The sequence below is a fragment of the Notamacropus eugenii genome, chromosome 1 (assembly GCF_028372415.1).
Source record: "Notamacropus eugenii isolate mMacEug1 chromosome 1, mMacEug1.pri_v2, whole genome shotgun sequence".
Lineage (NCBI taxonomy): Eukaryota > Metazoa > Chordata > Mammalia > Diprotodontia > Macropodidae > Notamacropus > Notamacropus eugenii.
Window position 1 is genome coordinate 13999132 of NC_092872.1, and position 13044 is coordinate 14012175.

The window sequence follows — 13044 nt, forward strand, 5'->3', positions numbered from 1 at the left end:
AATTGGAAGGATCTGGGAGGCGGGTGCTGAACCTTCTCCCTTATCCGAGGGCATTCAGCATTTGATTTTCTGTTGATATTTTGGATACAATATTCCATTGGTGAAATGGTTATAATGAGCTGATATGGAGCCATAGATGACTTGAAAATGTACGCATTTGTTTTGCCTTTTGTCCTGCCCTGTGGTACTTTATTTTTAGCTTTTTCTTTTTTTAACATTTCTTTTCAAGTGGGCGGTAAGGAAAAATTAGATTGTGTGCTTTTAAAAATCCGTTCTCAAATGCCACTGCCTGTGAGGTTGCCATGACAACAGGGACCCTGTCTCAGATGTCTTAGAGCTTTTTTTCATGTGTTAGGTTACTACTGACTCTAAATATTTTCCTCTAATAAGAGAAAAAATAAAATCAGGGAGTCATGAGTACTTTGTTGTAGCTCATTAAGTGTGAGGGACTCATTAAGAAAATCCAGCTCTTTGAATCAATTGTAGACTAAAGAACATTGTTTTTTTTTTTTTGAGGCCATACAACATGGCTACAGACTGTTGGATTTGGGAAGGACCTTAGAGGTCATCTAATTCAGTCCAATCACCTCTCCCTCTCTCTCTCTCTCTCTCTCTCTCTCTCTCTCTCTCTCTCTCTCTCTCTCTCTCTCTCTCTCTCTCTCTCTCTCTCTCTCTCTCTCTCTTTTTACAAAGGAGAAAATTGAGACCCAGCAAGGGGAAGGGACTTGTCCAAGGTCACACAATGGCTTACTGACTTCCAGGAGTGTTACTGAACTTTGGAGTATAGATTTAATGCTGAAAAGGACCTTAGGGGCTGTCTAGCCTCCCCCTCCTTCCTTCTACTTTTCTGAAAAGAAACTGAGGTTTAGGGAGATCTTGTCTTGCCCAAGGTCACACAGCACTTAATACCGTGCTTGGCACATAGTAGGTGTTTAATAAATGTTTATCCATTGAATGTAAAAGACAGGATATGAACCTAGATTCCCTAGCTCTAGAGTTAGTTTCATTGACCCTGTTCTACATTCCCAGTTCACTTAAAAAACAAACAAAAACCCAAGCTGATGTCGTGGGTGAAGTAATTATTGGGAGACCTAGCGTTCCCTGGCACTACTCTGGCAGGATTTACCCTCATTTTCATAACAAAGACTCCCCTGGTTGAGCTTGATGTTTGAGAGGCAATGGGAGGCGGGGGTGGGAGGGGGAATTTGGAATAGATTTGGAATCAGGAATTAAATTCAAGCATGATGCCAGCTTGGAGACTGTGGATAAGTCACTCCATCTGTGTGGATGTCAAATTTCACACGTGCGGATTGAGAATAGCAACACTTGTATCACTTTTGTATCACATCTTTTGAGGCTCATAACCTTTGGCTATAAGGGTTTACGTGGCTCTGCAAGCATGAGTTAGTAAGAAGTGGATCCTAACCACGTGTATTAGGGACTCGGGAGGAAGATGCACGCATGTGCGCACACACATAGGCACATGTATGTGTGCGGTGGGTGCATGCACATACACACGGGTGTATACAAACATACACACGTGTGTATACGTACACCCACAGGCTATGGGGTAGGTCGGTGCTGCGGTGGAGAGAGCACCGGACTTAGAATGAGCAGACTCCTTGTCCTGAGTTCAGATCCAGTCTGGGGCTCCTAACTAGCTGCGTGTGACCCTGGCCGAGTCCCTCACCCCGTTTGCCTCAGTTTCCTCATCTGTAGAATGAGCCGGAGAGGGCCATGCCACGCCACTGCAGCACTTTCCTAAGAAAGCCCCAGAAGGGGTCCGGAGAGTCAGCCAGGCTTGGCAGGACGTAGCGCAACCATGGGACACGCAGCTATCAGAGAAAAGTTAGTCCCCATGGCAAAGGGGGGCTGCCTCAGTTTCCCCTTCTGTAACCCTGAGGGGCTGCCTCAGGTGACCTCCAAAATCCAACCCTACCCCCGCTGCTTCCCTGGAAAACAGAACCAGAACCCCACCCCCCGCCAGCAGGCCGTCGCCCAGGTATTCGTGAATAAATTATCACTATGTGGGGGAGGGGCAGGAAAGAGCCCCGCCTCCCTCCGGGGGTGGGCTAAGCTCGGATCCAATCCCGGCCGCCTTTGCAGGGCGCTGCCTCCTGATTGGTGGAGCGCTGAGCGGGCTGACCTATCACAGAGCAGGAAGTTGCTGCGTGAGCAATGGCCTGAAGGCCGCCGGCGGAGGAGGGCGCTGCGGGTCAGTGGCTCAGAAGCAGGGCCCGTTATTCAAAGTAAGGAGGGAATTTATTTCTTAATCCTAAAAATATTGATTAGATACTTGGGGGGATGTTTCTGTGTCTGCTCGCCCACACACTCGCACGCGTGTACACTCACACGTACACTCACACGCGTGGTGTCCAGAAGTCTTAGTGTAAGATTTAAGCTTTAATAACATGTTAAATTTTGGAGCCGAATATATATGGAGAAATAGCGAGAGTGACAGGTGTAGACGCAGGGACCCACGTGCTGAGAGACAGAGAGACGCAGAGACGGAGAAGGTGCAGAGAGATCAGACGGGGGCACAGAGAGGCGCTGCGGGAGGGCGAGAGGGAAGGAGAGACACTCAGAGAGACAGAGACAGTGAGACAGACACAGTGGGAGGGGGAGAGAGGGAAGGAAAGACACTCAGGAGACAGACAGTGAGACAGAGACACAGTGGGAGGGGGAGAGAGGGAAGGAGAGACACTCAGGAGACAGACAGTGAGACAGAGACACAGTGGGAGGGGGAGAGAGGGAAGGAGAGACAGAGAGACAGAGACACAGTGGGAGGGGGAGAGAGGGAAGGAAAGACACTCAGGAGACAGAGACAGTGGGAGGGGGAGAGAGGGAAGGAAAGACACTCAGAGAGACAGACAGTGAGACAGAGACACAGTGGGAGGGGGAGAGAGGGAAGGAAAGACTCTCAGAGAGACAGTGAGACAGAGACAAGTGGGAGGGGGAGGGGGGAGAGAGACAAAATGAGACAGAGACAGACTTGGGGTCAAGGTCCGCCTCTGACACGTGTTGCTGTGTGACCCTGGGCGAGTCTTCACCTCCTAGTCTTTCTGGCAACCCAGGGTGTAAACTACAGAGAAGGCACTGCGGGGGGCTGGACAACTCTTGGTGTGGAACCGCCTTCCACAAATGTGGACTGACAACCAATCTGAATCATATACTTTCGAGACTTTTCCTGGGCGGGGAGATATGTGTGTGTCTATACACACACGTATGTATACATGCATGTATGTATATACACATGTGTATATAGACATGTATAAACACAGCTCACATTTTTTCTGCCCTTGTGGTGTTGGGAAAGTTGTCACTGAAAAGCCATAGATCTTTCGCATAGTGTTGAAAAGGTCATGTTAAAATTGAGAGGATGCCACTTGAGCAGTTACAGGGCGGATGCTTTCTTAAAGAGCTTGTCATCTGGGACTTCTGGACACCAGTCCACATGTCTCTGAAGGTATAGTCAAGTTTGGGTGGGGCAGGTTTCAGGGCTTGGTGCTACATATCATCTTGGGCTGATTGGTTTGACCAGTTGTAATATATTCTTCTTGGAGGTCATGGTAATAACACTTGATTCTTTCAAATGTTATATTTTATCCATTTATTTATACATTTTACACCATTCTTTTGGAACATTCTTATGAGATCAATCAGTTGAGTAAATGTGTAGTGATACGCTTATTATTATTTTTGTTGTTAGGCTGGGGATAGGAAATGGGCATAGATGGGTGGTTATTTAGTGAGAATACTCTCCATTGGGCAAATTGAATATTGGAATATTAGAAAAAGTAGCAATCAAAATTCATCCGTGCTAAACAATGTCAGTATTACAACCCTGTTTTGTTTATCTACCCAAATTGAATGGATTAAACTTATCCTGTTTGGCCTTACATCAGAGAATCAGAAGCCATGCAGATGAAATTTAGCTTTATATAAGGAACATGATCCCTACTATTTAGAGCTGTCTAAAAGTGCAGTGGGCTGCTTTGATAGTGAATTCCCTGGCCCTGCAGAGGGTGAATGACCCCTTGGGAGGGATACTGTCAAGGGCATTCTTGTTCAAATCTGGGGAGGGCTGGATGACTGAGGAGTTTCTTTTTACTTTTGAGATTTTGTGATACTGAAATAGACATTTTTTTTTTCCGAGTGAGTTCTTTATTTCTTTTCTGCTTAATAGTATTCCCCCCCAATTACATGTAAAGATAGTTTTCAACATTCAGTTTTATAAGATTTTGGATTTCAAATTTTTCTTACTCCCTTCCCCCTCTTCCCAAGACTGCCATCAGTCCCAATATAGGTTGTACATATACAGTCCATATTAGTCATATTGTGAAAGAAGAATCAGAACAAAAGGGAAAAACCACAAGAAAGAAAAAACAAATTCAAAAGAAAAGTGAAAATAATATGCTTCAGTCTGCATTCAATCTCCATAGTTCCTTTTCTGGATGTGGTTAGCATTTTCCATCATGAGTCTTTTGGAATTGTCTTGGATCTTTGCATTGCTGAGAAGAGCTAAGTGTGTAATAGTTGGCCATTGTGTAATGTTGCTGTTACTGTGTACAATGTTCTCCAGGTTCTGCTCACTTCACTCAGCGTCGGTTCTTTCTGGGTTTTTCTGAAATCATTCTGCTCATCATTTCTTATAGCACAATAGTATTCCATTCATATACCACAACTTGTTCAGTCATTCCCCAGCTGATGGATGTCCCTTCAATTTCCAGTTCTTTGCCACCACAGAACGAAGTGCTATAAATATTTTTATACATACGGGTTTTTCCCCCTTTTTTATGATCTCTTTGGGATACAGACCTAGTAGTGGTCTCCAGAATATTTTCCAGATTGTTTTCCAGAATGATTGGATCAGTTCACAACTCCACCAACAATGCATTAGTGTTCCAGTTTTCCTACCTCTTCTTCAACATTTATCATTTTCCTTTTCTGTCATATTAGCCAATCTGATTGGTGTGATGTAATACCTCAGAGTTGTTTAATTTCCATTTCTCTAATCAGTAGTGATTAGGAGCATTTTTTCATATGACAGCTTTAATGAAATAGACACTCTTAACAGACATTTCTACCAGTTGAATTCCAAGAAACATTTATTAAGCGCTGTTTGGGGCTAAAGACAAAAACTAATTCACCCTCAGTTTTAAAATTTTATTTTATGAAACTCTCAGAGCTTAATGCATGATTCTTTTCTAATCTAAAGGTATATCTTTCTAAAGAACTGTACTTGGTCCTATGAGATGGGGCAGCTAAGCAGTGCAGTGGATAGAATGCTGGAACTAGAGTCAGGAAGACCTGAGTTCAAATCCAACCTCAGACATTAGTTGTCAAGACCCTGGGCAATTTACTTAACCCAGTTTACCTCAGTTTTTTCATCTGTAAAATAAGCTGGAGAAGGAAATGACAAACTAATCTAGAATCTTTGCCCAGAAAAACCCCAGTGGGGTCATGATGAGTTGGACACAACTGAAAAACAAGTGAACAACCACTTGTGAGATAAGACTGAGCACTTTGGGATGGATTATTTACCTTTTAGCTCGCCTTTTCCAGTATTCCTTGTTGATTAGCAAAAGCGTTCCTGCTGTTACAACATTGTCATATTACTATTTACAGTAATTATTTTAGGTTGTTTGTTTTCCAAGGAGCCTAAAGAATATATTCATACATATAATCTCTGAGAAAGGCTATTTCTAAAAGGATTTCTGTTGGTAATGAATGGCAGTTCTTAGTAACTCTCGCTGACCTCAGCATCAGGGCTTTTGTGGGGGATTCTTATTGGCTTATGGTTGAATCGAATGAATAATTGATCATTGGATGAGTTATTGTTAATGTAGTGGCTTATGGCTGAATCAAATGAATAATTGATCATTGCATGAGTTATTGTTAATGGCCTTTGTGGATTCCTTGAATTTTAGTTTCATCCAATGAATGGAGACCAATAAAGGGATGGGTGTTGCTTTGGTGCCAGAGTAGTAAAGCTACTGGCAGGGCATTTATATGGCACCGAGGGGACGACTGAAAGGTCTGAGGTTCAATACAGACCCTGGGTCTCTAGCATCCCCTCCCGCTTTTCCGATGAGGACACAGGGGAAGTCACTTGTCTCATAGTGAATTAGTAGCAGAACTGGTCTAAGACCCAAGTATTCTGACTCCCAGGACTCTTTTAAGTCAGCTTTGCTCTTACCCCTTTATGGGGGAATCTACCATAAATCAGGCACTCTGAGAAGTGGTGGGTTTTGAAATCCAAAGTGTGCATAGAACGGAAGGAGAACAGATGGAAGGTCTAGTCACCTGCCTTGAAATAAGTAAGATGTCACTTACATTGTACAGATGATTCACTGACTGAACTGGGTTGACCAGAGAGATCGTTTCCCAGGATACAGCCTTACTTCTTCCGGAGAACTGTTCCCCATAACAGGGAATATATTAGAGAAAACAACAGTCCAGCAAAACTAACCACCACAACCCAAAAGTCTGACATTATATTCAGTGTTCCACATCTCTTAGTCTTCCACAGTCTTCTGTCTCTGCAAAGGTCTTATCTTACATCTGTCCTTAATGACCACGTTCGTCTCTTTCAGATAGAATCCTGAAGAAAGATCTTGGCCAGTGTCATAATAATTCAAGAAGCGATCTTATTAGATCATAAGCCCCACACTGTCCTTCTTACCGCATAAGCAAGGGCTTTGTCTTATGTGAGTTATGTATCTCTCCCAATACACTGTTCTGTCTACAGTAGGTATTTTGAGAAATGTTTGTTGAAGTCTAAGCATTTACTTTTATGTTTTGGAGTCATTATCAACACATTTTAAAAGATGAAATCTTGGAGTAGCTAGGTGGTACAGTGGGTAGAGCACCGGCTCTGGAGTTAGGAGGATCTGAGTTCAAATCTGGTCTCAGACACTTGACACTTACTAGCTGTGTAACCCTGGGGAAGTCACTTAACCCCGATTGCCTTGCCATCTCCCTCAAAAAAAAAAGAAAAGAAAAGAAAAATCCTTTAAAGAGGTAACTGACAGTAAAGGAAGCAAATAGCTCTCTGGGCAAATAACTTCATAGCTCCACACGTGGACATTTGAAAGGGTCAAAGTAGAAGAGAGTAGAAGTAGGAGAAGCTGAATGAGCATCATCAGGTTTCGTGCTAAATTTGTAACATCTGAAAATATATTGTCTCTTACACTTGAACTCATCTACCAGATGTGGGTTTATTTCTGTCCTTTCAATTACAAGTGCTCTTGGCCCTGGAAATGAACGGGATCTAACTGTAAATGTATGAACTACAACTCTCAGCTGCTTCTACACCCATAAATTGCGCTTATTAATATAACCCCTAACCCTGTTATTGCGGTGATGACAGAAGCACAGGACAAGTTCCAAACAGTAGGTTCCCTGGCCTTTTTCGCTGCTGGGATGTTTTCTTACTGCTGCTCTCTGAAGGGCTTGGGGGCAAGCTGGATAGGGGTAAGAGAAGAGTTCTTTAAAGGGCATGCCTTTGAGGCCTCAGATCTCTAACCCTCTTGTTTTACAGGTGAAGAAACTGGGGTCCAGAGAGGTTGTGACTTGTCCAAGGTCACATGGTAGCAAATTGCAGAGCTTGGGATTTGAACACATCTTCCATGTCCTAATAACAATAGCGTTAACAGCAAAAAAACTGAAGTCTATAAAAAGGAAAAGATAAATGTAAAAGAGACTTTGATTTGGCAGAAGTGGCTTTCTTACGTAGAAGGTGTGGGCTTTGTTTCCAAGTTGTTTGGCTCTTACCTGGAGTTCTGATCTGCTTTCTCCCTGTCTCTCAGCTGCTGTGATCTTGAGGAAGATTTTTTTCCCAGTGATTTATTCTTTTACATTAGAAATGTTGTCTTTACAGTGACGTAAACACTAGCTAGGTGAGACTTGGTTTCTTATAGGAATCCCTCAGAATTACTGTTTCTCTTTCCTGGATACAGGCCGCTAGGGGGCGCCGTGGATAGAGTGCCAGCCCTGGAGTCAGGAAGACTCATCTTCCTGAGCTCCAGTGTGTCCTCAGACACTTGCCTTGTGACCTTGGGCAAGTCACTCAGTACTGTTTGCCTTAGTTTCTTCATGCGTAAAAGGAGCTGGAGAAGGAAATGCCAAACCACCCCAGCGTCTTTGCCAGGAAAATGTCAAATGGACACAAATGACTCAACGACAACACGTCCTTGATTGATGAATATCTTCTCAGTTTTCAGTTCTCTGCCACCACAAATGAGCTGCTTTCATATTTTTGTCATATATATCCTTTTCCTTTGGTCCTTTTGGTTAGACCTACTAGTGCTGGATCAAAGGGTATGCACAGCTTTATAGATGGGCATAGTTCCAGATTGTTCTCCAGAATGTTTGAACCAGTTAACCCCTCCCCAATAGTATTAGTGCACCTATTGTCCCTCCAGCATTTGTCATTTCTGAGGTGTGAGGTGGCACCTCAGAGCTATTTGAATTTGTGTTTTTCTGATCAATAGTAATTTCAGCTTTTTTCATAAGACAGCAGATAGCTTTGATGACTTCTGAAAACTGCTTACTTGTATCCTTTGACCATTTATCAGTTGGGGAATGGCTGTTATTATAGGTTTGATTCAGTTCCCTATGTATTTGAGAAATGAAGCCTTTGTCAGAGAAACCTTGCTATGACAGTTTTTGAGATTGTTCCATTGTCTTTGGTACCTTTTTAGCCAAATATCGTTTCCCTGATTTTCTGTTTTAATTAGATCTGTTTTTGCCTTTGCTTTGTCTGAGATCGTGATTGCTATCCCTGCCTTTTTTTATTTCAGCTGAGTAAAATAGATTCTGCTTTAGCCCTTTATTTTAACTCCTTGTGTGTGTTTCTGTTTCTGTTTCACGTGTGTGTCTTGTAAACATTATCTACTTCTATTTTATGGGTGAGTTTTCCAGATTCACAATTATGGTTACTAACAATGTATTTCCCTCCATCCTATTCTATTTATTTTTTCTTTTATCCTGTCCCTCCTCAAAAGTTCAGTTTCACTTCTAGCCACTACCTCCCCCAATCTGCCCTTCCTTTGATCACACTTCCCCCCCCGCCACACACACACTATATCTCTTATCCCTTTGCACTATTTCCATCCTCAGATTTCTATTCCCAACTGTGTGTGTGTGTGCACGTGCGCATGTATCTATGTGTATTTCTTTTCTCCTCCCATTTCCTCTTCTACTATGAAAGCTCTTCCTTGTTTTTCTCATTCTCCCAATGCGTCTGTCTTTCTCACTCCATTTTTTTTAGATCACCCCAACATAATCAACTCACATTCATGCTGTCTGTCTTTGTAGGCTCCTTCTAACTGCCCTAATAATGATAAAGTTCTTAGGAGCTGCATTTATCATCTTCCCATATAGGAGTGTGAACAGTTTTAGCTTTATATGTCCATTATGATTTTTCTTTCATGTTTACCTTTCATGTTTCTCTTGAGTCTTCTGTTTGAATGTCATATTTTCTATTCAGCTTTGGTCTTTTCATTAGGAATGCCTAAAAATCCTCTTCTTCGTTAAATGTCATTTTTTCCCTGTGAGATTATACTCAGTCTTTCTGGGTAGGTTATTCTTGGTGGTAATCTGAGCCCCTTTGCCTTTTGGAATATCGTATTCCTTTAACATTGAAGCTGCTAACTCTTGTGTCTTTCTTTAACTGGTCTAGGAATTCTTGTTGGACTTGGATCCACTGGGTATTTGTCTTTGAACCTTTGCCTGTAGCTATTTTTGGATTGTTTTCTTCTGAGTCTGTATCTTAGTTTTCCTTGTCACCATAGTCGCTTTTTAAGGTCAAGTTCTTTTTTGTTTGCTCATTTTCAGACTATTTCTTGACTTTCAACTTTATGTTAAATTTGGACTCTGCTCATCTGGGAGTGTATTAGCACTGTCCCAAGCGTCAAGTTTGTTGTGCTGCTGTTTTCAGCATTAGTTCTGGGGGTCTGCAAGTGTTCAGTGCTTCCATGGTATTGTGAAGTGAGAAGAGGTGTGGTCACTGCTCTCCTCACTTACTAATTTTGTGACCCTCAGCAGGTCACTTAGCCTCTCTCCGCCTCAATTTCCTCATCTGAAAAATGGAGACAGTAAGAGCACCTACCCCTCAGGGTTGTTCTGAGGTGCAAATGACAAATTGTAAATTGCTTTACAAACCTTAAAGCGCTATATAAATGCTCTGTCTCATCCTCATCCTTCTCATCGTTATTGTCAAGTCATCATCATCATCTCTTAGGGAAAGGCTCTTAATAGTATACAGAATCTTCCATAAGTCTTAGTGCAATTTTAAAACTAGTCACTTTCTACTTTTAAGTTACTGAAGCTTAAAACTGCACCAAGAGTTTTGGGATTCCCTATATAGTTGTCAATTCTCTATGCATTTTGGATACCAGACTTTTGCTATTATATTTGATTAAAATATTTTTCCTGCTTAAAATTTTCTCTTATTCTGTCTTTATTGATTTTATTCCTGGAAAGACTTTCATGTATCACAGTTGTCTGTTTTTTATGCTGCTCCCTAGCCTTTATTTGGTTAAAAAAACCCTTCTTTCCCCAAACCATCCTTGTGAAAGGTACCTCTTTCCATTCTCTTCTAATCTGTTTTTATGATATGACCTTTTGTATTCAGGGCATGTGTCTCCTTTTAGCTTATTAGAGTTCTTTCTGCACATCTGTGTAATGAAAGTATCTGAATGTACCGGTAGAAGCTGTATTGAGATGAATTAACCTTTCCTGCGCACAGAACTCTTGCTTCTCATCATCTTTAAGATAATGGCAAATGGAGGATTTGCTTTTATTTGAGAGAGATTTTTCAGATGAATGTATATAACAAGAGCAGCACCACTGCTTGAGATGATCTGTCTTGGGATATGTCACAGTTTGGGTTCCATTGTGGACGAGAGACTCAGGAGGGAGGGAATAGTGTTCGAAAAATTATTTGTAGCTGATGTTTTCAGGTCAAGAGCAGCTTGTAGAAAGTATAAGAAGCATCTGTAAAGCTCTTTGCTAAAAGGTGAAAAATTGCATTGAATTCATCAGGCACTTAGTGAGTGCTGTGCTTATTTATTTCTTTGTCACAGTCTCCATTTGCAAGTTGATTTTTCCTGTGGGGAAATAAAGCCAAATATCAGATGGTGGGATATATAGACACTTGGCAAATGCTTCTTGTTGAAGATGACAGATAGTTGCTTCTCTGCAAGCTCAGATATTATCATAATAGATCTCCACATTCATGCTGTGCTTACTCTGACCTTTTTGGAAGAAAGCTTCCTCGGTGCCCCTCTGTCTCAGGAGTCCAAGCCAAGTTTTTCTCTGGTTCATTATTTTTTTCCTGCCAGTTTTAATTGTTTTTTTCCAAGTCTACATCGACACTAGCAAGTTTATCTTCTATATATGAAATGTGTATTTAGTCAAACCACTTGTCAAAACTTACCTCCCAGAGAAAACATTTTCTTAAAAATTTTTCTGAAAGGAAATTATTTAGGTTGTTGCATTTAAGTAGTTGTTAGGACAGCAAAGTCACCAGATGCATGGGGAACCATGCCAAAAGTTTCAAAGGGTAAGGGATAGTTTTCAGCAACATGTTTTTAGAAGAATTCCAAAAAGATATAAATCCAAAACATGTTAGAGCTAGAAGGGATCTTAGATGCCATTTAGTTCAACCTTCTTCTTGCCCCTAATACACCCATCCTCTGTAAGAAGGAACTCAGGTGTTTTACGTTATAGTCTGACACAATTATCTTAGTCACTTTTAGACTCCCTAAATCTACACAGATTACTTCAAAAGTAATTTTATGTAAGGTCAGAGAATTTAGAATTTTTAGGCAACAGTTAAATTGATATGGTGATAAATTGGTATGATGATTCCAGATATAAAATCAGTTTTGTAATATTAATGGGAAAGATTCTAATTTTATTCTGCTTTCAACTTCATCACTTATTTCTAGAATGTCACTGTTTCTGAATATGAAATAATACTTTGTAAATTTTGCAATAGACTTTGACCTAAATTATTAAAGTTCTAATGTGGCCTGTGATTCATAGGATAATTTCTTTTTTTTAATTAATTTTTATTTTTTTAAAACTTATTTGTTTTCAGTTTTATACAATCCCTTCCATAAATCTTAGATTTTTCTCCCCCTCCCTTGAGACAGCATGCAATCTTATATAGGTTTTACACATACATTCTTATTAAATACGTTTTCATGTTAGTCATGTTGCTTGGAAGAATTAAAATGAATGGGAGAATCCATGAGAAAAACCCAAACAAAAAAAGCACACACAAGAGAAAATATTCTGCTTCATTCTGCTTTCCAGTTCCATAGTTCTTTCTCTGGATGTGGATTGAGTCCTTTGGGAATGTTCTAGGTCCTTGCATTGCTGTGAAGGGCTAAATCTACCAGAAAAATTCCTCCCACACTGGGGATGTTACTGTGTACAATGACCTCCTGGTTCTGCTCCTTTCATTCAGTATCAGTTCACATAAGTTGTTCCAGGCCTCTCTGAAATCTTCCTGTTTATCATTTCTTATAGCACAGTAGTATTCTTTTACATTCATATACCACAACTTGTTCAGCCATTCCCCAGTTGATGGGCATCCCCTCGATTTCCAGTTCTTGGCCACCACAAAGAGAGCTGTTATAAATATTTTTGTACACGTGGGACCCATCAAAGGATAATTTCTGATTCTGCCTTAGAACTTTTACCACCTTTCAAATTAAATATGTTGTCATATACACTTTAAAAATTTATAATAATCTGAGACCTGGACCAAGTATATACAGTTGAATTTTGTACCATTGGTAATACAGATTTGAGGGCATTGTAGAATTAATTCATGGGACATATGAAAGAGAGAAGGGTAAAAAAGAATTGGGAGCAATCTCAGAACTTATTACAACTCCTCTTTCCAAAAAGAAATAGTAGCTAAGAGAATATTAATAACCACTAATCTATATATTATTATTTTCCCACTTCTACAAAATTTTATAAGACGAATCCATGTGTTGAGGTATTGATATGAGATTGCAGTGC

The 13044-nt window shown here is 40.9% G+C and overlaps 1 protein-coding gene across 4 annotated transcripts in view; it reads left to right on the forward strand.

Moving 5' to 3' along the window:
• The window catches only part of FGD3 (FYVE, RhoGEF and PH domain containing 3), a 175835-nt gene that overhangs the window by 52482 nt on the left and 110309 nt on the right, over positions 1 to 13044 (forward strand). The window contains exon 1 of one of the 4 annotated variants that reach the window (XM_072654314.1): positions 1703 to 2249. The exons of 2 other annotated variants lie outside the window; for them this stretch is intronic. In XM_072654314.1, the coding sequence (XP_072510415.1) occupies positions 1823 to 2249 (427 nt within the window). In that variant the 5' untranslated portion in view covers positions 1703 to 1822. Of the gene's footprint in view, positions 1 to 1702; positions 2250 to 13044 lie in introns of those variants that run through there. One more of the 4 variants, XM_072654310.1, reaches the window with a different exon arrangement.